The sequence below is a fragment of the Diabrotica virgifera genome, chromosome 9, assembly GCF_917563875.1.
Source record: "Diabrotica virgifera virgifera chromosome 9, PGI_DIABVI_V3a".
NCBI lineage: Eukaryota > Metazoa > Arthropoda > Insecta > Coleoptera > Chrysomelidae > Diabrotica > Diabrotica virgifera.
The window spans coordinates 71,206,688-71,233,241 of record NC_065451.1 but is presented as its reverse complement, the minus strand read 5'-3'; the positions used below and the strand labels follow the sequence as shown (position 1 = coordinate 71,233,241).

At 34.2% G+C, this 26,554-nt stretch overlaps 1 protein-coding gene across 3 annotated transcripts; it reads left to right on the top strand.

Moving 5' to 3' along the window:
* Window positions 1–19,932: 19,932 nt before the first annotated feature.
* On the top strand, window positions 19,933–25,605 carry LOC126891861 (uncharacterized). 3 transcript variants are annotated; one of them, XR_007700599.1, is made up of 6 exons: window positions 19,933–20,024; window positions 22,385–22,707; window positions 22,768–22,842; window positions 22,966–23,204; window positions 23,300–23,466; window positions 23,685–25,605. XR_007700599.1 is itself a non-coding variant. In XM_050661188.1 (5 exons), the coding sequence occupies exon 1, from the start codon at window positions 20,517–20,519 to the stop codon at window positions 21,726–21,728; it is 1,212 nt and encodes a 403-aa protein (XP_050517145.1). In that variant the 5' UTR covers window positions 19,954–20,516; the 3' UTR covers window positions 21,729–22,707; window positions 22,768–22,842; window positions 22,966–23,204; window positions 23,300–23,466; window positions 23,685–25,605. The 3 variants fall into 3 exon arrangements, 2 of the variants coding, with proteins under 2 accessions (XP_050517145.1, XP_050517146.1); XM_050661188.1 differs by having other exon boundaries at window positions 19,954–22,707; XM_050661189.1 differs by lacking the exon at window positions 19,933–20,024 and having other exon boundaries at window positions 22,215–22,707; window positions 22,966–23,466.
* Window positions 25,606–26,554: the final 949 nt, after the last annotated feature.

Sequence of the window (26,554 nt, the reverse complement as noted above, 5' to 3'; positions counted from 1 at the left end):
TGATTACATATTTGTTACCATGACCCTAACTCAACTGATCATCAGATTTGTATCAGATTCAATAGAAGATCTATCTAAGGGTGACTACTTGAATAGTTGACCTAACAGAAGTCAGCTTACTCTGGGACTCTCTAACTATAGCTATAGCTACAACAGATTGATAAGAATGGCCAGAAGAAGCTAACCAATATTTCGAAGTCATCTCTCATGAAAGAATTCAAGAAGTCACATATTAATAACTCTTATAAATAAAACCAATTATGTAAATACTAGAGAACAAGTAAATCAATTTCTAAAGAAACTGCAGATTAAGAAAATGTTCCCTAGTTACTCACAAAGAACAGGATATTGATCCTGACCCTAAGGTACATATGAACCAGAAAAAATTTAGTTCCTCGGAAAGATGATGCTTGAACAAAATAATCCCCCGGTGAATACAAAAGCTACAATATTTCAATATATCAAAGAAGTTACCATCATTATCAGAATAATAAAATAGTAAACTTAAGAATAGATAAACATACAAGTTAAGACTAAGTCTCTTCAGAATGAATGTAAACTGAAAATCAAATAAGAATGCCCAATACATGATTAAAATGATGATTAAACATTCTATCATAAAGATTCAGCATCTGAACTAATTGAGGTAGGCTTGGAACTAGGCAACTGTGAGCAATGAAATCTGCTTCCTATCAGGTGCACAGTCGATAAGCAACAAGTCTCGAACCCACGTATTTGCATAGCCAAGCTAGGCAAACCACTTTCCCCAGAAATGTTCACTACAATAAATAATGAAATGGTTTCATAGTGTTTATCATAAATTTAATCTCAATTAACTTTATCAAAATTTGGACACATGCAGTATAACTTTTGAATCACACTGTATACTAAAATTGCATTTACCCAAACAAATATCACAATGACTTCTTTAGACAAAAACAAGCTAATGTACCAAGGAATCATGCTAAGCATTGAAATAACTTTCCAGTAGAAACTACAAAATCAAATACAAAACGAGATAATACTAATCTAAACCTATTATGTAGATACACTAATATACAAGTGATGACATATATAAGCATAATCACATACAAGGTGTTAACAGTTCCATACCAGTTCAATATTAAGCCAAACTAAGCTAAATCTCAATAATAATCTAATGACATCTCAGATACATAGAATATGGAAAGCTAGAAAGATTACTATAATAGATAAAACATAGAGTCCCTATCTGGTGACTAAAATCAAAATCCAAGCATTAACCTATTCATTGAACAATCGAGTATTTCTGAAATTTAGAAAGAGGAATTAACTTGATCAAAACTGTTAAGTTAATCTTCTTCTTCTGATGACGAAGATGCTAAATCGTTGACAGTATTATCTGGTAGTAAGTCCTTTATGTGAAATCGACCAAGTTTCTTGTTGGACGAACTATCTTTTAATTCATATATTAAAGGAGAGATTACTTTACTGACAACACATGGGACATATTTCTGACAAAATTTGGCAGAAATAGCATCACCTTTACTTGACTTAACAAAATTACGTTTTAATACCCGATCACCAACAAAGAATCGCAAATCTCTTTTCCTCAAATTGTATTGACTCTGTGACTTAAGGTAAGAAGATTTTAACTTCTTCCTGATGTCTGCAAATATTGGAGGCAAAGTCTGAATATCATCTAAACGATGAAGCTTCTCAGAGATCTGAGGGAGATTTGTGGAATTGTCTGAAATTAAACCAAAATAATCACCAGACAAAGCAATATTTCTACCAAAATTTAAATAAGCTGGAGAACATTGAGTAACTTCATGGACCGAAGTTCTTATGGCTTGGGCTATTGAGTGAATATACTGGTCCCAAGCTCTGTGATCTGGATATGTGTATGATCTAAGGGCTGTTACAATACTGCGGTTCACTCGCTCATATGATTAGCTTGCGGATGGTATGCAGCATTATAAAAGATCCTCTGAACTTTGTATTTAGTTAGAAGGTCTTTAAAAGCCTTAGACACAAATTGAGGACCATTGTCACAAGACACAATTTGGGGAACACCAAACAACAAAAAGACTTGTTCCTCCAAATATTTCACAATGGCAGGGACAGTGGCATTCCGAAGAGGAAAAACTAGTGGAAATTTTGTAAAGTAGTCCACAACCACCAAACAATAGGTATAGCCATTGTAGCTACGAGGATATGGTCCAATCAGATCCATGGATATCATCTGCCATGGGAAGTCAATGTTCCTAAAAGTACCCATTAATCCAGCTTGTGGCATAGTACTTGGCTTGCAAGTAGCACAAACTTTGCATCTAGATATATATTTCTTAATATAGTTGCGCATGCCAGGCCAATAATATAATTCGGCTATCCTACTAAATGTTTTATAAGAACCAAAATGACCAGATGTCACATTATCATGAAATGTACGAAGAATTTCATCCCGGTTTGCTGTTGGGACAACAATCTTCCAATCAGACATATTAGACAAAGCTTCCACTGAACTAACGACATGCTTATAAAGGATATTATTTTCTACTTTAAAATCAGGATACTGATCAGGTGTTTGAGTAACTTTTTACAACATTTTCTGATACCATGCATCCGGAACTAAAGTGGATAAGTCAAGAAGATTGACATCAAATGTTCGAGACAAAGCATCAGCTACTACAACACCATTTGCTTTACGATGGACGATATTATAATCAAAGGCTGACAACTTACAAATCCATCGAGACAAACGTTGGGAGGGGTTACGCATAGAATGCATCCACAATAATGAACTGTGGTCAGTAATAAGGGTGCACTTACGACCTTCTAAATAGTAACGGAAAGCCTCCAAGCCATGAATAATAGCAAGGAGTTCACGCTCTGTAGTGGAGTAATTTTTCTGAGCCTTATTAAGCTTCTTACTAGTATAGGCTATGGGGTGTTCAGAACCATCTTTCATCTGAAAGAGTACACCACCTGAAGCGGTATTTGAACAATCTGTCATGAGATAGAAGTGTTCACTGAAATCAGGTGAAGTCATGACCGGAGCACTGGTAAGAGCTTCCTTAATGCGATGAAAAGCATCATCGGCTTCAGGAGTCCAGGTGATAGTCTGGCCCTTTTTTCTATTCTTAAGGAGGTCAGTAAGGGGTGATAATAAAGTAGAATAAGAAGGCACAAATCGACGATAGTAACCACACATGCCCAAGATCCTACGTAATTGTGTAGTAGTTTTAGGAATGGGGAAGTCCTTAATAGCGGTTACTTTATCAGGGTCTGTTCTCAAACCTTGATGATCAACAACATATCCTAGAAATTTCAAATTAGGACGACAAAAATTACATTTCTCTAAATTAACAGTGAGATTAGCCTCTTTAAGGCGTGAAAATAATTTCTCCAATATTTCAATATGTGAAGAAAAATCAGGAGTAACAACTATGATGTCATCTAAATAATAGAATACGAATGGTTCGAGTTGGGGACCAATAACCAAGTCCATTAAACGACACATTGTTTGCGGAGCTGAAACTAGACCGAAAGGCATTGTGACAAATTGAAATAACCCTTTACCACTGACAGCGAAAGCAGTATACTTCTTACTCTCTTCGCTTAACGGAATTTGTAAGAAGGCTTTGGATAAATCGATCGAAGAGATATATTTGGCATTCTGAAGTTTGCTCAGAATTATATCTATCCGAGGGATGGGATAAGCATCTCGATTAGTAGTGATACTATTAAGTTTGCGACCATCGAAGCATACTCGGAATGATCCATCCTTCTTCTTTGTCATCCATAACGGCGAAAAATAAGAAGAATTCGAATGTTCGATAATGTTTAGAGAGAGCATCGTATCAATTTCTTTCCCTAAATCTGCTTGCCATGCCTGAGGTATGGGATATTGATATTGTCTAAACGGAGTTGAAGTGTTCACTTCGATAGTATGAGATATTAAATGTGTACGGCCTAATTTATCTTTGGAAGATATAGAAGAAAATTTAGAGATAATATTCTCTAACTGGTTTTGTTCTAAGCTAGACAAACTAGAGAACTCACGAATGGCACTTACAGTTGCGACATTAAAGGAAGATATAAACAACGAAAAATCTGAACAGTTTAATGTACTATTAAATGCATTTAAGAAATCCATGCCAAGAATTATAGAATTTCTAATTGAAGGGATAACATACAATGTAATCATTTTCCGAATATTGGCAACTACGATTTCTGTGTCAAATTTACCTGTAATTGACTGGATAGCACCATCCGCAGTAGAGACTTGCAGAGAAGAAATAGGCATAACATTAATATCCGTGTTTTCTAACAATTTCAGCGAATTCGAACCTATTAAAGAAATGTTAGAACCACTATCTAATAGAGCTAAACAAGATTGTCCTAAAATTTCAATTTCAAGATAAGGTCGGTTATCATTATGTTTCCTAACTAATAACGAATTTATATCAAAATCCAAAATATCTGATTTATTTTCAAAATTATCTGGTATTAACATAGACATATTATTATTATTTACAAACGTACAACCTGGTATAGAATTTGGAACTGTTTCCTTGTCTTGATTATGCTTATTACTAAAATTCCAGTTTAAGACTGGAGGGGATAATCTACGATCAAGCGAACCGTACGAGTCAACTGAAGTGTTACTAACAATTACTTTTTCCCTGATTTCGGTTTGCGTGCTGGCCTCCGGTTGGAAGTGTTTCTTGCTTCCTGAGAGGGTGTGTTCGAGCTGCTGGCAGGTATTGGACCTGAAGCTTCGTCTACAGCTGCGGTCATATTCCCTGATGGGGCTGCTGTTTGAGGAACGCTCAGGGTACGAGCCTCTGCATGCTCGTTTCCCGAACACTTAAAACAGTTACGTTTTAATGTGATGTCTCTACCACAACCGTGGCAAAAAATCCGCGTTTGGGGTCTGGTACAATCACGAAATGCGTGATTAGCTTCCCGACAATTCCAGCAAGAAAAAGAAGAAGTAGTCACAGACACATTCGGTGTATGGGGTCTAGATTGCCAAGAACGATTTCTCGAGGAGTGAGAGGTAAATCCAGCACCAGGATTAGATGTTGTAGGAGGATGAAAAGACCAGGATAGAGTTTCTTCTAACCGTTTACACTTATCTGTCAGGTCTTCGATAGTGGCTATATCAACAAGTGCCAATTAGGCATGGTAAAAAGGTAGCAAACATTTTAGAATTATCTTAATTTTTGCATTATCTGTTAAAGGAGTATCTAAACGACTACACATACCCAACATAGTGTTAATAAACATAGTCACTGATTCTCCCGGTTTCTGCTTGCGGTTCTTGATTTCGTCTAAGAGATCAGTTTGAAAAGAATAAGGCAGAAAATCGGATTTTAGTTTCTGAGCCAAACCAGTCCAAGTGGTAAAGCTACCACGGTTGTTCATAAACCACGTAAAAGCATGGCCTGTAAATAATTCAGCAGAAGCTGCAAAAAGATCCTCCTCACTCACACCTCTTGAAATCCGAAGACATTCCACCCTATCCAAAAATGAAATAACTTGGTCATAGTGACCTTCACAAGAAAACGAAACTCCCCATTTATGTACCTGAACAGGCTTGGGATGTAATAAGGAATTAGCGGCTTGAACCGAAGAAACAGGGGTGGACGTGGCTATAGGATTTACTCGAGAATCGAGTTCACCTTCTAGACTGAGAATCTTAATGGACATAGAGCGTTTGTAAAGTTGTTGCTCCTCATCTGAGCAACATAGTAAGTGGACACGACCAGAGATATGAGCAAGACGTGAAATGTACCTAGAATACATGCTATCATGGACAGTCCCTCTAAAAGTGGATATCTTTTGAGTAAGATCCTCAATGGTCTCATTTATTCCCTGTTGTTGTTCCAGGAAAGGAATAGCTGCAGCTGAAATTTGACGGAAACTCCTGTTTCCTTGCTCCTGTTTAAGAGCACCACGCAATAGACTGCGTTTTCTATCACATTTAGCGGCTTCTTCAACCTCTATTTCCCTTATCCTCAGCTCATAGTCCAACTCCCTAACTAACAAATGTTCTGGCTGAAAGGTACACATGGTGATAGGGAAAGAATTAGTAACAATAAACCCAACCCAACAACGACAAACCGAACCCAACCCAACAACGACAAACCGAACCCGATCCAACAAACTAACGACCAATTAACCGACAATCTACTAAACGAGCTGCTAAACTAATGAACGAATAAACCGACAAACCAAATATAACCGAGATATATATTTGGGGTAGATATTTAAAATAATTTAAATAAATGTTTTAAGTGAAAATGTATATGTAAAAAAAATGAAACCTTTATAAGTTATATATAGGTATAGAGTGCAATAACTTAGCAAAACTAAAGTATATTACGGCTGCACCTAAATCAAAAGTAGTAATGTACCTAGATATCAAAAAAAAATAAATCATTCAAAATTTTTCAAAATAAATATCCAGGTATCACCAAACCGACCAGACCGAAATGTCAACCAATATACCTATTCAAATATTATCCTACTCAAGATTTACAATTATTATTTTAAATAAATTAAAATAGTACCAATACAGCAATATAAGTGCACTAGTTTATTGTTTCAAGTAACGTACAAAAAAGAAACCAAAAATATCTCTATATACTTACAAAATATACAACAATGGACCAGAAAGATACTTACTAGAAAAATTTACAATAAGCAACAAAATAAAAGGTACTGTCTTACTGAAAACTGGGCGCCACGTTGGGCGCCAATTGTAACGAAACGAGGTTGTGTTGTGGCAGAATAGATATTGCTTTAAAGGGTAATTACTTATTTATGGAAGTTTCCTCAAAATAGGCTAGCTGGAAATTGAAGAGACTAAACAGTAGGGCTCAGGGAAGGATCAGGCCGTATTTGCATGCCCTAGTAAGACGGTACCTACTGAAATACTTGAATGATAAAGAAAATAAATTAATGTAAGGAGTAATGACAAGAAAAGAACTATTGACCAAGAAGATATTCAGAAGTAGTGTTGAGCGCCAGGAAAGAATAGAATATATTGCTCTCCACGTGACCTATATTGCTGTACCTAACTAATACTATTAAAAGGTAGGATAATAAAACATATAAGTATGTACAACCAACCAATTTAATGAAAAAAAAAATACCTATAACCCCTATATATACAAATTTATACACTAGCTAACTAGTACCTGTTGTACTAGAAGGATACGCTCCTGTCGACACTGAGATTTACAGAAAAAAAAATAAAACACAAAAATTTAATTAATTATACCAAGACAGTTATTTGAAATTACAAGTTATTTACCTAAACAAAAATATTATATTGATATTGATCACAATATTGGCTGACAATTCCGTATCTGACCTAAAGTGATAAACCTGAGTACAATATCTAATAACTGAAATAAAGGTTATGAAATAAGGGAATAAACACCTAGATATTGTATACAACACCTTTACACGATGATTTATAACCTTCAGATTATTTTAAATGAATGATGTGAGCGGTGAAAGGTAAAATTTGTTGAAAAATATTAAATATTAGACAGTTATTAAATTTTAGCAAAGTGAGTTTATATTATTATTAAAGTTATTTATTTCAAAGTTATTAAAACTATTAAAGTTGAAAGATATTATTGAACAAAAATTGAAAACGTAAATTTTACTATAAAACCTGTTGCTTCTACAAGTGAGAGCTGGTTTCTTCTCCAAAATCCTGCTAGATGAATGGTTGGAGATCCAAGTTATCCTCCAATCTTCCCCAAACCTGGGGGGGTACTGTCATCCACAAGGAGGTACGCTTCTATGACTGGCAAATCAACATATATTCCATAAAAGTAACAAAATCGCCCAAAATTTCCCAAAATTATTTTATTCCATTTCCAAAAAAACAAAAGCTGTGACTTGACTTAATCTTCTACTTCTCCTTCTCCTTCTCCACCAGTGGCCATTGCTTTCCAAAAACGGAGTTGAAAAATAAAAACTTTTCTCTTGAAACACTCCACACTACAAAACCAAAACAAAACTTCCTCCAACGTAAATTACTCTTCTTATAAATTAATATGTCAACCAAATTTCTATTTCTTATGCAATGGCCACCGGCGGAGATTGAACTGTTGCCTTATCAAAAGCCGAAAACTAAGTGCCGGACCGCTGCGGTTGCCGAAATGACCAACACGCCAGCCGGATGCCGGCATCGCCAGGCGAACCAACTTATAAAACTTGAATTTCCCCAAAAGTTACAAACATCATCCAAATAGTAAAAATCTAGGCAATACCTACTACACGCTGAAGTATATTTGGTTGTATATTTATTGGGAGTTGCTTTTCCTAATAAATATTTTGAAATGCATATTATAAAGTGACGATGAGTATCACTCATCGTTACAACACAACAAAAAATGGATGAAACACAACAAAAAATGGATGAAACACAACAGAAAATGGATGAAACACAACAAAAAATGGATCAAAAAATGGATGAAACAAAAAGAATAATGCAAGAAAATCAGAAGGAAACAAAACAAGCCATAGAAGAGAACAACAAGAAAATGGAGGAACGCATAGAAAAGTATGAAATGAAAATTAAAGATCACATGCAAGAACAAGAAATGAGAACGAAGGATCACATGAAAGAACAAGAAATGAAAATTCAAGATAAAATGGAGGAGTTAACAAATTGCCAGAAAAAGGAACTAGAAAATTTGGAGAATAAGTTGGAAAACAAATTTGAAAATGCTTTACAAGAAGACAAGAAAGAAATAGAAGAAAGATGCCGAAATAATGAAAAACTAATTGATGATATCAGAAAACAACAAAATTTCGGAGAAAGAAGGGAAACGATTATCCATAGTACAGAGGATCTGAAAATAAGATTTGGCGGGGATGTAAAAAAATTACACCCAGTAATTTTCATAAACAATTTGAAAAAGAAAATACGACACATCGGTAACTTCGAGACAGCCAAAGAAACGATAAGGAACCATCTTAAAGATGAGGCAAGCTTATGGTTCGATAGCAAAGAAGAAGAATTGGACAATTGGCATAAATTCGAACAAAAGTTCCTGAGTTATTTCTGGGGAAAAATACAACAGCTAGAAATAAACAAGAAATTGCAAAATGGGAGGTACCATGAAAGAATGGGTATTTCAGAGAAAACATATGCACTACAATTATATAATAATGCAAAACATCTACAGTACAATTATTCTTCCGAACAGCTAGTAGAACTGATAGCCAGACATTTTGAAGATACCTTAGAAGATCACATAACTTTACAAAACTACAAAGATATCGACAGTTTGTGCCAATTCTTACAAATACGAGAAGCAAAAATGAGAGAAAGAGAAATAAGAAGATCGCAAGATAATTATAGACAAAGCGAAAATGGAGACTATAGAGATAGAAGACAGAACTTTAGGAGAGATTATACAAGAAGAGAAAACGAAAATAGAGATAACGGAAGAGGAAACTATGAACAAAGAAATCGGCAATGGAACGAAGACAGATATCGAGAAAACCAGAATAGAAATAACACCCGCACAAATCAAGAGGACAGAAATGATAATAGAAGGAATCAACAGGAAAATCGTGGAAACCGATACGGGTTCGACAGACAAAGAGAAAACAGAAGAGCGGTAAACAACACGCAAATATATGAATATGAGGATGAGAGACAAAGCGACGGAAGAAGAAGCGAAGAAGAACAGCAAGCGTCTTTTCACGAAAGCGCTCACTAAAAACAAAAGAGCAAACAGGAATTTTTTGTCACCCGAAGGAATTTATTAAATTAGCAGGAAATAATGATAAAGGAAGTGGATCTAATTTAAAATTGGTAGATGGTTTTATAAATGAGAAACCGATTAAAATTATGATTGATACTGGTTCAGAAATTACTTTGATTAACAGGAAAGTAATAGAAGAGGTTGATTTGATGAATTTGATTTACAAAATTCCCAGGGTAAATTTAGTGGGCGCAAATAAACGGACTTTGGCAACAATAAATGAAGGAATACGAATAAGGGTTCGATTGGGGAAGAAATTTTATGCACTACAATGTGTTATAATGCCAAACATGATGCATGATATGATCGTAGGAGTGGATGAATTGTCAGAAAAACATGTGGTGATAGATTTCAAAAATAACACGATGAAAATCACAGATGGAAAAGAAGAAGATCCTAACATTCTGGAAATGGACAAGGAACATGAGAAACGGAAAAAGGATAATGCAGACAAAAAACAAACGGTGGAAATGAATTTGGCAATTAAGCAAGGACAGAAAAAGAAGAAAAGAAAGAAGGAGAAGATAAGTAAAAACAATGAAGCTCGGGATTCCTCGAAAAAAGAGATGAGCCCAGAAGAAGGAAAAGAAGAAAAAAGATTGACAAATGAAAATGAAGCTTGGGATTCCTCAAAAGAAGAGATGAGCCCAACAGAAGAAAAAGAAGAATAAAGATTGACACAAGAAAATGAAGATTGGGATTCCTCGAAAAAAGAGATGAGCCCAGAAGAAAAAGAGATCAGATTAGAAAAAGAGAACGAAAAAGATATCATGGAAACTGTGGTATTTGACGAAGAAGTATGCAAAATGGAGGATGCAGAATACACAATAAACATGTGTAAAGAATCGGAGGAGAAAGAAATAAAATTGATATGTGGAGAAGAAAAGGAGAAGGAACTGCGTGAAATATTGAGGGAGTATGAAAATTTAATAAATGAAGAAAACAGAGTAGCCAAAAAGTATGAACATTCATTTGAGGTGAAAGACTTAGGAAATTTTCGATCGAAAACTTACCCCATCCCATATAAGTACCGACAGGAGGTGAAAGGAGAAATCAATGAAATGTTAGAAAATCAAATCATAGAGAGATGTGACTCTCCGTATATCAACCCAATCGTGATTGTTAAAAAAAGCAGTGGAGAATTGAGACTATGTTTGGATGCCCGGAATATAAATCAACACACGGTATCTCAATATGAATCACCTCTCAACATCGAGGCTATTTTTGGGAGAATTACAGGATCACATATTTTTTCTAAAATTGACTTAAAACATAGTTTTTGGTTGATACCTTTAGCAGAAAAATGTAGAAACTACACCGCTTTTTCGATCGATGGTATTGTGTACCGATTTAAAGTAGTGCCTTTTGGGTTACAAAGTGCTTGTGCAGCACTGGTAAGAGCTCTGCATACAATATTAAACAGGTATGAAGATTTTATAGTACACTACATTGACGACTTACTAATCTTTTCACCAGATAAATCGAGTCATTTAAAACACATAAAAATTATATTAGAAGAGCTGGACAAGGCCGGATTAAAATTGAATATTGAAAAATGTCAATTTTTTCAAAAAGAAGTGACATATTTGGGTTTTAAATTGGAAACAAAAACAGTTAGTTTAGCCGAGGACTGGATAAAACTCATAGATGAATACCCAAGGCCAACGAATTTAAAAACATTGAGAGGTTTTCTTGGTACGATCAACTATTTCAAAAAACTAATTCCTGATTTAAGCCAGAAGGAGATTCCATTGATAAAATTACTGAAAAAAGGTGTTAAATGGAATTGGAAAGAAGAACAAGAGAAAGCTTTCCAAATATTAAAAGAAGAATTCTCGAAAGGAACTAAAATATATCATCCCATGTACAATTTACCTTTCATATTACGAACTGATGCGTCCATCCAAAAATTCGCGGGAGTTTTGTCGCAGATACAGAACAATCAAGAAGTGCCAATTTGTTTTATTTCCCGGGTGACAAAAACACACGAAAGAAAATACAGTGTGACTGAATTAGAGTTTGCTAGCGTACTTTTTTGTGTAAATAAGTTAAGGTTTTATCTATTGGGAGCAAAATTTACAATTGAAACAGATCACGCAGCTTTAGTGCATATCATGAAAAATCGACTGGTTAACAATCGTATACATCGAGGAATTTTGTTGCTGCAGGAGTATGATTTTGAGTTTCGATACATAAAAGGAAAAGACAACATTATAGCCGACGCCCTCACACGTGATGAAGACACTGGAAAAAAGGAAGGAATTGCTTTTCAGGTGGGACTAAATATCTTGACACAAGAGGAAGGTGTATTTTCGTTAAACGAAATAAGAATAAATCAAGAAGAGCTGGAGGAAAAAGAAAAAAGAAGAGCGGAGAGAGAAAATGACATATTCTTCAAAAGAATCGATGGAAAGGAACTATATTTCGTAACACAGACATTGGCAGAGAGGATCATACAAAAATTACACAATGACAATGGGCATATCGGTAGCAGGAAGGTATGGCTGGTTTTTCGAGAAAACTATATCTGTCGAAAGGATTACCGGATTGCCAAAGAAGTGACCCAAAAATGCGAAATATGTCAAAAATATAAAAGCAGAAATTTCAGAAATGAAAATATTGCTAAAAATATTGTATCCCGTCAAAAATTGGATATTGTGGCAATAGATATGTTAAGTGATCTGATAATGACCACGCAAAGGAACAAGCATATTTTTTCAAAATACTTAAAGTTATACAGTTGCCGTACAACAAAGGGGGAAGAAATAATGAGAAAGATTGACAATTTTATAGCCACCGTAGGAACACCAAGAAGAATTCTGTTAGACAATGCGACGTATTTCCGAAGTGAGCGTTTCAAGGGACAGCTTCAAGACAGGGGAATAGGGACAAATTTCGTCAGTATCCGACATCCTCAAAGTAATCCTTCAGAGCGTTTTATACAGGAGACTACGAAATTCCTTCGCATTGCTGCAAATGGACAACATAGACGATGGGACAGGAAAGTGGCAGAAATAGAAAACTACTTAAACACGATTCCAAGTACGGTGACAAAAGAGACTCCGGAATATATCATGAAGGGTGTTATGCCATTACGGCCATGGGAAGAACCTGAGCAGAGGGAATACCAACAAGTCTTGGAAATTGTGCAAAGGAGGCTGCAGCGCAGTAATGAAAAATATCTCCAAAGACAAAATCATAATAGGAGACGACGCCCAGTGACTTTTCAGAAGGGATAAAAGGTGCTGGTAAGGGCATTACGGGTATCAAATCTCACTGGGGACGTTTGCGCAAAACTAATGCCTATTTTCGAGGGTCCATACATCGTGCACAATGAAAATGGAATAAACAGTTATGTCCTGAGGCATGTGGATTCAGAAAAGATACGAGGAGTTTACAATATCCATGATGTGTACAAATACCACGAATAAAGACAAATGCATAAAATTTAAGGTAGGATAAGAGAATTAGGTTAGGATAATATGATAACAAGAGAAAAGTGTTGTTGTCGAGAGAAAATCAAATTTTTTTGTTGCACTTAATAATACTGATTTTATCTCAAAACAAGGCGGGGATGTTATTGTGTTTGCATTTTATCAATCAAAAGCAAAATAAAAATCAAATTAATTTTTTTTAATAACGCGGGCACATAAATTTGATACACCCTGTATATTGAGCTGTTTTAAAATTTATTAGAATTTAGTTAGGATGTAAATTGATTTCTCTTTTAACGAGCTTTCCGCGGAACCATTAAAGAATTTTGTGAATAATTAAAGTGAAAAGAACTATGTATTTAGATTTAAAATGGAAAAAAATTGTTTACTGTATAGGTAATTATCTGTAAAATACTGTATAGGTAAAAGAAAGTTGGAATTTTAATATCTTCATTTCAATACGAGTATATGTGGGAGAGTTTCTCCGAAAGTAATTAGGATTGTCGGAACAAATTTGAGGGTGACTGTTGTTTGTCAAATGGAAAAGTCAATGTTTTGATTCTTGGAATGTGGAAGGGGAAAAGATGGATTGGATGATGGAGAGAGGTTGAAAAATTATTCATTGTGTTGTTGGCAGCGAGAAAGAGCGGTCTCGACGTGTTCAGTGCAGAGATAGTTAGCATATATCAGTGGCTGGTTGATAGTGGAGAATAGTGTTGAAAAGTGGAACGAGAGACAGATCAAATCGAGACGAAATACCTCTTTGATTCTGTATTATTGTGAGAAGGAGAGCAGAGAATTTTTGGAGTTTTGTTTGAATCGAGAACGGGTCAAAGGGACACGGTTTGTTGGAGAATAGTGCTGGTATGCTGATAGTTTTGAAGCTGGACAACGGAGAGAGGCTTTGATGAGTAGCCTTTAACATAATCAACGAGGGAAAGCTGTTTGGGGTCACGAGAAGACATCCGAGTGAGGGAAGCAAAAAGGTCAGTCAATTTATGTGAAAGAGATTTTTATGTTCGGGAAATAGATTTTTGAGTAAAAAGCATATGAATTAAAATTCCAATATTTCAAAATATAAATAGTAAATATAGGTAATCTTGCGAAGACATAAATTTGTTTGGTTTAGATTGTTTTACCAAAATCATCGGGAACAAACCGATAAATTGTTTTTTTTTTTTGTAACGATAATAAATTTAAGTAGTATAAATTTCATTCGGACATCTGTGTCCACAGGTTTTTCGATTCGATAGATTTCATAGTATTAATTTGATAAATAAAAGACAATTCTGTATTTTTATTTTAATATTTTGCTTTATTTCTTTTCCTTATTTTATCCCGATTAGGATCAACTCAGAGATACTGAACCCACGAGAGAAGATAAGTATAAGGTGAGATAATTTGGATTTTTTTTTAATAGTATAAAAAAACACCCTGAGATTTTTTATTCAATTTTGATGTATGATTTGCGACAATTAAATAATTAATTAAATAAATAATAATTAATATAAATTAAATAAGAAGCAGATCACAACAATACATTAGAAGAAAACAAGAAATTTAGAGTGGTACTACGTAACCTGCACCATACCACTGATCATAATGAAATAAAAACTGCATTACAAGAAAAAGGACACACGGTGCACAGTCTAAACAGCGGATACTTAAAAAAAACCAGCAAGGTTCCCCAAAAAATCTTTTCTTCATTGATCTTGAAAAGAAGGAAAATAATAATGACATATTTAATATCACCTTACTGCTAAATGCAGTAATACAATTCGAGGAACCCAAGAAAAAATCCAAACTGGTAAAATGCATGAGATGTTGCTGCTATAGACACACTAAAAGCAACTGCACACGTCCAATGAGATGCTACAAATGCGCTGGAAAGCATGACTACAAAACATGTGAAAAGAAAAAAGAGGATGGTAGAGATCCAAAATGCACATTATGCAGTGGAAACCATCCTGCCACTGCAAAAGTCTGCAAATTATACCAAGAAATAATCAAAAGACGTTTCCCAAATGAAAAGATAGTACCAGTAGCATTACAAACACAACGACAACAACAACAACAAAAGAAGCAGCTTATGCCTGTAACCCAATCACACCAAACGATCCCGCAACAAACAAATCCACAGATCCCACAACAACCTACTCCACAAAATGTACAAGCTGCACCAACACCCCAACAACAATACAGGCCAACATATGCGCAAGTTGCCAGTGACAAATAATTCTTCAAAATACAATTACAAACCAACAACAAATAAAGAACCAAATGGCAGCAGAAATAAACTCACTTAGAGAACAACTCACACAACTAACAAATCTCTTAATTAGAAATGGCCCAACTGTATAAAATTGCCTTTGGAATGCAAACGGCCTTGCCAAACACAAACAAGAAGTAGAAGTATTTCTTGCGCACAACGACATTGACATTCTTCTAATATCAGAATCCCACTTTAACAGTAGTTCTTACTTTAATATTAAAAATTATTTAATGTACCATACAACACATCCAGAAGCTGACAGGATAGCCAGAGGAGGAACGACAGTGCTCATTAGATACCAAATTAAACACGATGTGTTACCTAAATTCAGTAAAAACTTTCTACAGGCAAACAGTATCGTAATTGAAGATTGGCTAGGTCCATTAACAGTATCAGCGGCATACTTCCCACCAAATTACCCACCAAATAAACAAGAGATGGAAGAACACTTCTTGTCTTTAGGTCACAGGTTCCTAGCAGGAGGTGATTACAATGCGAAAAACAGCATGGGGCTCAAGACTAACAGCGCCAGGTAGAGGTAGAGTACTATATAACATCATCCAAGAACTGCAATTGAGTTACCTATCCACAAACACTCCAACGTACTGGCCTAATGATCCAGCTAAAATACCAGACCTACTTGATTTCTTCATAGTTAAAGGCATAGGAGCTGGTTACCTAAATCTAGAATCAAATCTAGACCTTTATTCTGATCACACACCAATAATAGCACAAGTTAGTACCACAATTATAGAAAAAGAGCTTCCTGTAATGCTGTTTAACAAAAATGCCAATTGGGAACAATATAGAAACCAAATTAATGCAGAAATTGACTTAAAAATATCATTAAAAACAAAAACAGAAATTGAAACTGCAGTAAATCAATTAACAAACATCATTCACACTGCTGCGAAAAATGTAACACCAGAAATATCAAATCACAAAAGAAAAAAACACTGCCCAGTAATAATAAAAAAGAAAATAGCTGAAAAAAGAAAACTCCGAAGGATTTGGCAGCGTAATAGATACCCGACAAACAGGATAAATTATGACAAAGCTTCTAGAGAATTGAAAGAGCTTATTAACAATATAAAGAATGCATCATTTAACGAATACTTAGAAAATCTGACAAGTACAGAAGATACAGACTATTCGTTATGGAAAGCGGTTAAGAACTTAAAAAGACAAAATGAACAAATTCCTCCGATTCGTAAAAAAAACCAAACATGGGCACGCACTGACGAGGAAAAAGCAAATACCTTCCGAGAATATCTGGAGGAAGTCTTTCAACCTCTTTCATCGCAAAATACGCCTGAAATAGATGCTAAAATCAAAGAAACTCTTGAAGCTCCATATCAAATGTCCCAAATTCCAAAACTCTTCAAAGTCAAAGAGGTACATGAGACAATCAGAAGAAACTTAAATCCAGATAAGGCTCCAGGATTTGATCTGATCAAAGGCCGTCTTATTAAAGAACTCCCAAGAAAAGGGATTGTGCTAGTAACAACAATATTCAACGCGGTGCTACGATTAGGACACTTCCCTGCCCAATGGAAAGTTGCCGAGCTGATATTTATTCCAAAACCTGGAAAACCAATAAATGAAGTAACATCATACAGACCAATCAGCCTGCTGCCAGTCCTTGGTAAACTCCTAAAAAAGCTACTCATAACCCGACTCCCATAATAGAAGAAAACCACCTGATTCCTGAACACCAATTCGGATTCAGAAAGGATCATAGCACAATTGAACAGATCCACAGAGTAGTGGACGAAATAAATGAAGCATTTGAGCAAAAGGTTACTGCACGACTGCTTTCTTAGATGTGAGTCAAGCTTTTGATAAGATTTGGCATGATGGACTACTATTGAAATTAAAAAAATCACTCCCCCACACACTGTACATTATTATGGAATCCTACCTAAAAGAAAGATATTTTACTGTAAGTTACGGACAGACAACATCAGAAATCACATTGATAAAGGCGGGGGTACCACAGGGCAGTGTTCTTGGTCCACTTCTCTATCTTATGTATACAGCTGATCTTCCAGTAAGCAACCAAACAATCACAGCTTCCTTTGCAGATGATAAAGCGATAATGGTCAAACACAAAGACCCAGTCATAGCCGCAAGAATTCTCCAACAACATCTAATGAAAATTCAGGACTTGACAAGAAACTGGAGAATCAAAGTCAATGAAGTAAAATCAGTGCAGGTTACATTTACCAAATGCAGAGGTACAGTGCCACCTGTTACACTAAATGGACAAGATCTGCCTCAATCTGACAGCGTTAAGTATTTAGGGATGCACTTGGATAAAGGACTGACCTGGAGAAAGCACATTTTTAACAAACGAAAACAACATGGCTTAAAACTCAGCAAATACTACTGGCTATTGGGAAGACAGTCAAAGCTTAGTTTAAAAAACAAATTATTGGTGTATAAAGTAGCCTTAAAACCAATACGGACATATGGTGTACAACTAGGGGGTACGGCTGCAAACTCAAACATAGAGATATTGGAACGCTTCCAGTCGAAGGTACTACGGACCATAAAAAATGCACCTTGGTTTATACCTAACAGAGAAATCAGAGACGATCTTCAAGTAGCCACAGTAAAGGAGACAGTGAGTGAATACAGCAGCCGCTATTTGGTAAAATTAGAAAACCACCCTAATAATCTTGCACTAAACCTGCTGGATAATAGTGAGCAGACTCGGAGACTGAGGAGGCACAAACCACTGGAGCTACCACATAGGTTCTAAGCAGCAGTGAAGTGAAGAGTCGTGCAGTGCAGTGCAGTGAACTACTTACCCTTTCAGGGCACAGTTCAATAATTTAAGAGGCTAGTGGAGTCTTTGTTATCATTGGATAACAAATCCAAATTTATACTTACACCCCTTTGAACAAACAACTAACATGCTTATAATGTTTTTGTTTATTGATTGCATGTAGTGAATAACCTATAATAAAAAAAAATTAGAGTTTTGTTACCTGTACTATGATGGTGTTGATTATATTGATGTTGGTAACGAGCTAGCTTCCATATTAAATTCTATTTAGCAAATACTAAGTACACCTGCAAGCAGATCTCATCGTAAGTTATGTGGGGTAACTAAAGCGTGGCCTGTATAGAACAGTCTAATGCTATCAACGCTGAATTAGTTTGTTGAGTGGAAGTTCTAAGTAGAAACTACCTTAATCTAATAGTCTGCCTACTGTATAACTTCAGATAGAGATATAATATGTGTACAACTATGCATACGTTCGTAGAGTATTCTCTTTAATCCTTATTAATTTGCTTGATTTTACAATATAAATTATTGAATGAAACTGTTGGTTTGTTTTATAATGCACGGATAATGCTTAGGTGTTAGCAGAATCTATAGTTTTCTTGTGGGATATACAATATACACGGTGTTTCATTAATAATTGGAAATATTTTAGCTGTAGATTCTTGGGCCCATAATATTAAGATTTAACTAAAATCACTTAAAATGTGGCTACTTTCTGAGTTAAAAGATGATTTATTTCTTCTTTCTCATAATCCTTAGTGGCCTTCAGGCCGTGGGATGTAGGGTTTCGCCTTTTATACATTTCTTCCATGCACTTTCATTGGTGGCCAGGTTCTTCATCTTTATGTCCCTTATAGTCACGTCTCTCTTTTCACCTATATCATCGATTTGGTCCATCCATGTCCTCCTCGGTCTTCCCTTTCTTCTTTTGTTTCCAATTTTGGCTTCATCTATCTTCTTTGCTAGTATGTTTTACTCCATTCTCTCTAGGTGGCCAAACCAGTTCAAGGTTTGTTTTCGATCTTCCTCATTATCGGTTCTTGCTCCAGCTCCCTCCTTATATCTTCATTTCTAAATCTATCAAATTTCGTAACTCCAGCTATTCTTCTCATGTATTTCATCTCGGTCGCGTTTATCATTGATTTATGTTTCTTTTGCACAATCCAAGTTTCCGCCCCACATTTCACTTTTTTTTTTCGTTTTTGGATAGTAACAGTGATAGTTGTTGGTAGACCTGGTGTTGCTAGGCGTAGTTCCAGATTTCGGAGGGCAAGGTATGGGGTCCGTAACCCAGATAACACAGTATTTTCCCGGGACATCCCATTAAAGTACTACTAGTGTTCCAATGTTTCCGACCTAGATGGGATGTTCCTAGAATGTTTCTCTTGGTACATAAATATGGTTGTTAAATGTAAACATCAGTGGGATGTCCCTAGAATGTTTCTCTTAATCTATGTTTTTCATTACAAAATATACAACTCACATCTATTTGTGAATAATTGTTAATTGTCCTTAAACTTTATAACAATCGGTCTTAAAATATTGTGACTGACGTATTTGTGTACGCGATATCCTGATATCCCTGCCCTGCATTAGCTTTGCAAAAAAGAAGATTAGTAGAAAAAGAAGAAGACCTAGTTTGCAATTTGCAAAAGCAAGGTTAAGTTAGAGGTGTTGAGTCATGTCGTGTCTTTGTTCTTTTTGGATTTGTAAGTGTTGAGTGTTGTGGCTTTTATAAAGTAAGTATTTATAATGGATAGTCAGGAAAAAAGAAAACTATTAAATAAATATAGTCAGCACTTTAAACGGCTGACAAACGATAACAATTATATTGATATTGAAAAACCGTCTACCAGTACCAGTGGTAATCAGTCTCATTCCTGTACTCCTACTTCTTGTGCCCAAGATAATGAAAGCGAAGTAAATTATCAAAACACATCCGAAAATCACGAGGAAAATGATAATTCCAATAACTGGCAAATACCTTTTACAAATCAATTAAGTAATTGGGCTGTCAAGCATAATATAAACCATTGTGCCTTGTCCGATTTATTGGATATTTTGCGAAAAAGTAATCTTGATGTACCCAGGGATGCAAGGACTCTTTTAAAAACACCTCGTGACACTGGTTCAAAGATTAAAATAATAGAGCCAGGGTTTTATTATCATTTTGGGTTAGCTCAGTGTCTCGAAAATTTAATTACAGAATTAAAAAAAATGTGTTGCATAAGATGAGTGTTAATTTAGACATTTGTGTAAATGTTGATGGTTTACCCATTTCAAAAAGCTCTGGGAACCAAGTCTGGCCGATTATGGTTAACCTTATGAGAAATAAAAATGTTGTTGACATTTGTGGAATTTATCAAGGGAGTGAAAAGTCTAATAGTGCAAATGAATTTATGGCAGATTTCGTAAACGAGGCTATTGAATTAATTACTAATGGCTTTGTTTACAACAAAATTAGATATAGTGTGAAAATTGTTTGTTTCATATGTGATGTTCCTGCAAAATCATTTATTAAATGCACTGTGGGTCATACTGGTTACAATTCCTGTTCTAAATGTAATATTAAAGGCACTTATATAGCTCATAGAACTTGCTTTCCAGCATTAGATAGGTTTTGCTTAAGAACAGATGATACGTTTCGCACAAAGAAACAGAAAAACCACCACAATGAGACTTCCATCTTAGAGAACATTCCAGGGTTGGATATGATAAACTCATTTCCACTTGATTATATGCACTTAATTTGCCTGGGTGTTATGAAAAAACTATTAAATGTATGGATTTCAGGAAAACCTACTCATCGTTTACCTTCTCAACAAATAAATAATATGTCAGCAAAATATTTAGAGTTTAAAAAACAAATACCAGCTGAGTTTTCAAGGAAACCGAGGTCTCTCTCTGAAGTTAAAAGATGGAAAGCAACAGAGTTTCGGTTATTTTTATTTTATACAGGTCCATTACTGTTGCTTGAGCAAAATATTTCAAAAGAAATTTATGACAATTTTTTGACTCTTCATGTTTCAGTAATTTTGCTTTCAAAAAACCAAAATGTAAACTATGCCAAACAGTTATTATACCATTTTGTGCAGACATTTTCTTTACTTTATGGGGAGGAAAATGTTTCTCATAATGTGCATAATTTACTCCACATCCCAAATGATGTGGAAACATTTGGTAGTATTGAAAATTTCAGTTCATTTCCCTTTGAGAACAATATGATATTTTTAAAAAATCTAGTCCGCAAAGGTAATCAACCTCTTCAACAAATAGTTAATAGAATTAGTGAACGAAAAAAATCATTAATACATAATGGAGATAAAGTAAATTTTCCTATTCTTAAGTCAGAACATTCTCGAGGCCCACTCCTTGAAACTTTTGCTAATATATCAGTAAAAATAAAACAATTTCAAAAGATTTATGTTAATGATTATTATTAATTATCAATAGGTGAAGCTGATAATTGTTGTATGCTTAATGACAGAACCATAGTAATTATCAAAAATATTATAATGTGTAATGATGAAATTAAAATATTTAGTCAAACATTTCCTTGTATAGAAAACTTTTATGTTACACCTTGTGAATCATCAAAATTAAGTATCTTTTTAGTAAGTAGACAGGACATTGAGCTTCAATATTGGAATTTATCACAGATTGCCTGTAAATGTATGATATTAAGTTTCAATGATAAATTTGTTGTATTTCCATTAATACATTCTAACAGAATATAATTCTCATTTTAAATGACCACAAATAGTATATAAGTATCTGGGAAAGTTTTTAATAAGTTTGTTAAAAACTTGTATTCTTTCTAATGGCTTTTTGTATATACATTGTGAAACAATTTTGGATTTGCAAAAAGTACAAAAATTTGACTTTCCAGTATTGACAGTTTTAAAAAATTTACTCTTTGAAAATATTTAAATTTAAAGGTGTGTCTGTTTTGTAAATAACTACTAAATAGTGAAAAATATTTGTTGATTTCAAAATTTTTTATGCTTAACCTGTTTATCTTACCATTGCAAACTTCAACTAATTAATTCGTTCCCTTTATTACTGATCATAAACTTGATGTTTGGTTTTAATTTTTTAGATGATTATTTACTTGCTAGAAAAAAGCTCTTACGGCTGAAACTACTAGTGACCTTAATACAGATACAGAGGCGGGTAATAAAAGACGTAGAAAGAAGAAAATTATATCCTCTTCTTCTGAATCTGATGAAAATGATGAACCTACGGAACATGCATCAAATAGGAAGTAATTTAAAGTTACTAAAATGCCTACCCCACCAATTTGGACCAATGACATGGCTGAAATGGTAGACGAGTTAACTGTTTCGAACACACCAAGTCAAACAGGCAATAGTTCTACCCCTTGCTTTACCCCTGGTCAAGTTCATCATGATCGTAACATGGGTATGTTGATACTGAATTTCATTTGATATTTATTAATTTATGTTCAAATATGTATTTTAGGTCCAGGTTCGAAAAGCAATTACACCACACCAAAAAGGGCCTTGAAGGAAATACATGAGAACTTGAATAATGTTGGTAAGTTCTTTTATCAAATTTAAACATTAACCGAGTTTTAGACTGTGCTAAAACACTGTACTTTTATCTGTCAGTTTATTAACACACTGATATACTGCTTCTAACAGGTGAATTTAATTTTAGTTGCTACATCACAAAGCACGAGCTGCTGTTGCAATCCACAACTACTCTATAATATACAATCATTACTGATTGAAATTAACTCTAAAGTCGGAAATTGTTGTCAGCGAAATATGTAAACTAATGAAGAGTCTACAAATAATATATTGCAAAAATCTGCAATAAAGTTTCCAATGGAAACAAATGAGGATCTGGAACTTTTTGAGAATTTTTTCTCCAGTCCTGAAAATTATTCGGCATTGGTAAATATGTATATATAACTTTCACAAACAATTATTTATGTTAATATTTAAAGAACTTATTGTTATTGAATTTTATTTTACTTTTTCTGTGGCAGATTTTATTTTTTTCCAAACTTGGTGGTAACAATATATATGAATTCATTAGGCGTTGCATCGGGCCCCTTGTAACTGATGGCCTGGCCAAACAATTTTCCTTTACAGGAAACTGGAAGGAAAGGAAAACTGGTTTTTGAAAAATTAAATCTAGCTAAATCTGTACTAGGTAACTATCTCTAGCCCTTTTATTAATAGAGACAGAAGTCTTTAAAAATTGTCATTTAGAAAAAATTGTTAACAATTTAATTTTAATTTACAGAATATTACTAAATTAATAAAATGTTAGAAAATGTGGTCTTTATTTCATTATGACCACAAAATATTTATTATCTTTTATTAACAATATTCAAATTATTACATCATAATACATAATATTTTTTTTAGAAGCTGGGCAAAAGGCACATGGGATCAATGGGATCACCAGAAAGGAGATTGAAAAAAAAATTGGCGATTGGCTACGAAGAGCCAAAGAAAGAGGATTAAGAACAGAGAAATTGAATGTATAAACATCTTATGTAACATTTTTTACTAGGTATCGGGAAATAAAACATTGTTAAACAAATCATAGCATTGTGTATCAGTTGCTATACAGGGTGTATCAACGATGTGTGGGTGAGCGATAGGTGCTTCCCTATTTGAGATAGGAAAAAAGCCTTAAATAAAAGTTGTGGAGATCAGTGAAATCTATGTTACAAAAATATTTACCCTTATACAGGGTGTTGGATAAATGTGTGACTTATCAAAGATATGTTTTTTTAAATGGAACACCCTATATATTTTTACTTTAAAATCTTTTTAATGAGTTGATTTCAATGGTACTTCACACTTACTATCTATTGTGATTAGTTGAGGATCTACAGCTACTGGAAATTGTCAATTTTTCAAATTCAGGTGGCTGTAGTAGCTAAACCAGTAAAAATTTTTAAAAACGGCTTTCATGTCCCTGTCCTAACTTTTCAAGTTCTATTGAGTGACATGAAAAATTATTTAATACAGTCATTTAATACAACATGAAAGCCATTTTTCGAAATTTTGGACTGTTTAGCTACTACAGCCACCTGAATTTGAAAAATTGACCATTTCCAGTGGCTGTAGGTCCTCAACTAATCACAAAAGATAGAAGTGTGAAGTACCATTGAAATCAGCTCATTGAAAAGATTTTAAAAATATAAAGATATATAGGGTGTTCTATTTAAAAAAACATATCTTTGATAAGTCACACCTTTATCCAACACCCTGTATGAGGGTAAATATTTTTGTAACATAGATTTCAGTGATCTCTACAAACTTTTATTTAAGACATTTTTTCCTATCTCAAATAGGGAAGCACTTATCGCCCACCCACACATCGTTGATACACCCTGTATGTACTTGTTTACCAATGCTTTATACAGTGTCTTCATTTCAAAACTAGACAGTTCAAATATATTTTGATTGTAGTAAAATGTAAAAAAATTAAAAAAACACGTCAAATTTTATATCAAGGGGGACACTTTTTTTTTCGTAATTGCAGCATCGATACTTCAACCCTCGAGCAGTAGAGTGAACTCCTGAAATCTATATAGGGAAAGTACCAAGTGTGCCATATTTTTGAAAAGGTAATTATATGGGGAATTCAGCAATACCAATATTGTTGTGTCAAATTCCGATTTTAGCGCCCTCTTGAGGAAAAAATAATCGTTACGTAATTCAAATTGTGACACCTCATTCGAAAGCTATTTCTATTGCTAATTAAATGCAATAAATAATATTATCCTGAAATCATATTTCATAAGTGAAATCACCTAAAATAACAGACTTAGTAGGATCACACTTTCCAATCTCATTTGATTTCAATTATTAAATATGAATTCAGGATAATTTTATTTATTGCATTTAATTAGCAATAAAAATAGCTTTGAAACGAGGTGTCACAATTTGAATTACGTAACGATTATTTTTTCCCCAAGAGGGCGCTAAAATCGGAATTTGACACAACAATATTGGTATTGCTGAATTCCCTATATAATTACCTTTTCAAAAATGTGGCACACTTGGTACTTTCCCTATCTAAATTTCAGGGGTTGTTCACTTCACTGTTCGAGGGTTGAAGTATCGATGCTGCAATTGCGAATAAAAAGTGTTCCCCTGGATATAAAATTTGATGTGTTTTTTATTTTTTTTTACATTTTACTACAATCAAAAGATATTTGAACTATCTAGTTTTGAAATGAAGACCCTGTCATTTCCGATACCTAGAAGAAAATATGTGGCTTAAAGAAAATGTTATTAGTTTTTAAATAAATAGCTCTTTTATTAAGAAATATTGAATTGTTTTATTTGCTCCTATAGCGAAGTCACTTCCAGGGTATTTTTAGAAACGTTTCTGAGATGTTCTAAACAAAGTACCCCGAATGTACCTAGTACATCCTATTTCATCTTAGAAACATCCTACCGAGATGTTTGTAGAATGTTGAAAATGATGACATGGCTGTTGCCACAAACATCCTAGGGATGTTTCGAGGGAAATGAGGATGTTGTTAGTATGTTTCTATTGTCCCAGAAGGATGTTTCTGGAATATTTCTGTCATGTTTCTGTGTTATCTGTTAATTCTTCACACAGCCGAAGAATAAACTTACAAAGACTGAGTCTACTTCCAGTTATTTCTTTATAAATAATCCATGCATTTATTGCTTCCAAGTCAAGAGTATTATAAAACACGTACATAGGCCATCGTTTTAAAGTTACTTTTGTAGTAGAAAGACGCGTCATTTGGTCCTCTACACCCAAAATTGTACCTTTGTGTTCACTTGTGTTCACCAACAATTTTATCTTTATTACCCCTAGATGATCAGTACCAGTATAAGGGTAACCATTTACAATAAACATACATAAATATAATTTTACCCATCCGACAGGAATTTGAAAGAAATGCTCGTCGAATTTCCCAGAAAACGATAATAACTTACACAGGGCCAATTTGGCCCCTTTAGACTTCTATGGTAGATTTGTTACAAAAACCATTTAATAAATTTAGTAAACAATATTTTTTTGTGTTAAATAAGTCTTTGTATCAAAATATTAAAAGACATAAAATATGAAATTATTTTAGCCTCAAATAAAAAAAAACTATAATATCTTCAAATCGCAACAGAGGCCCAATTGGCCCCTCCGACTTTCTAGTGCTAAAATTATGTTAAAAAAGCAATTACAAACAATCTAGTAATCAGTGTTTTAATATTAAAAATTTATCTTTATTGTACTAGAATGATAG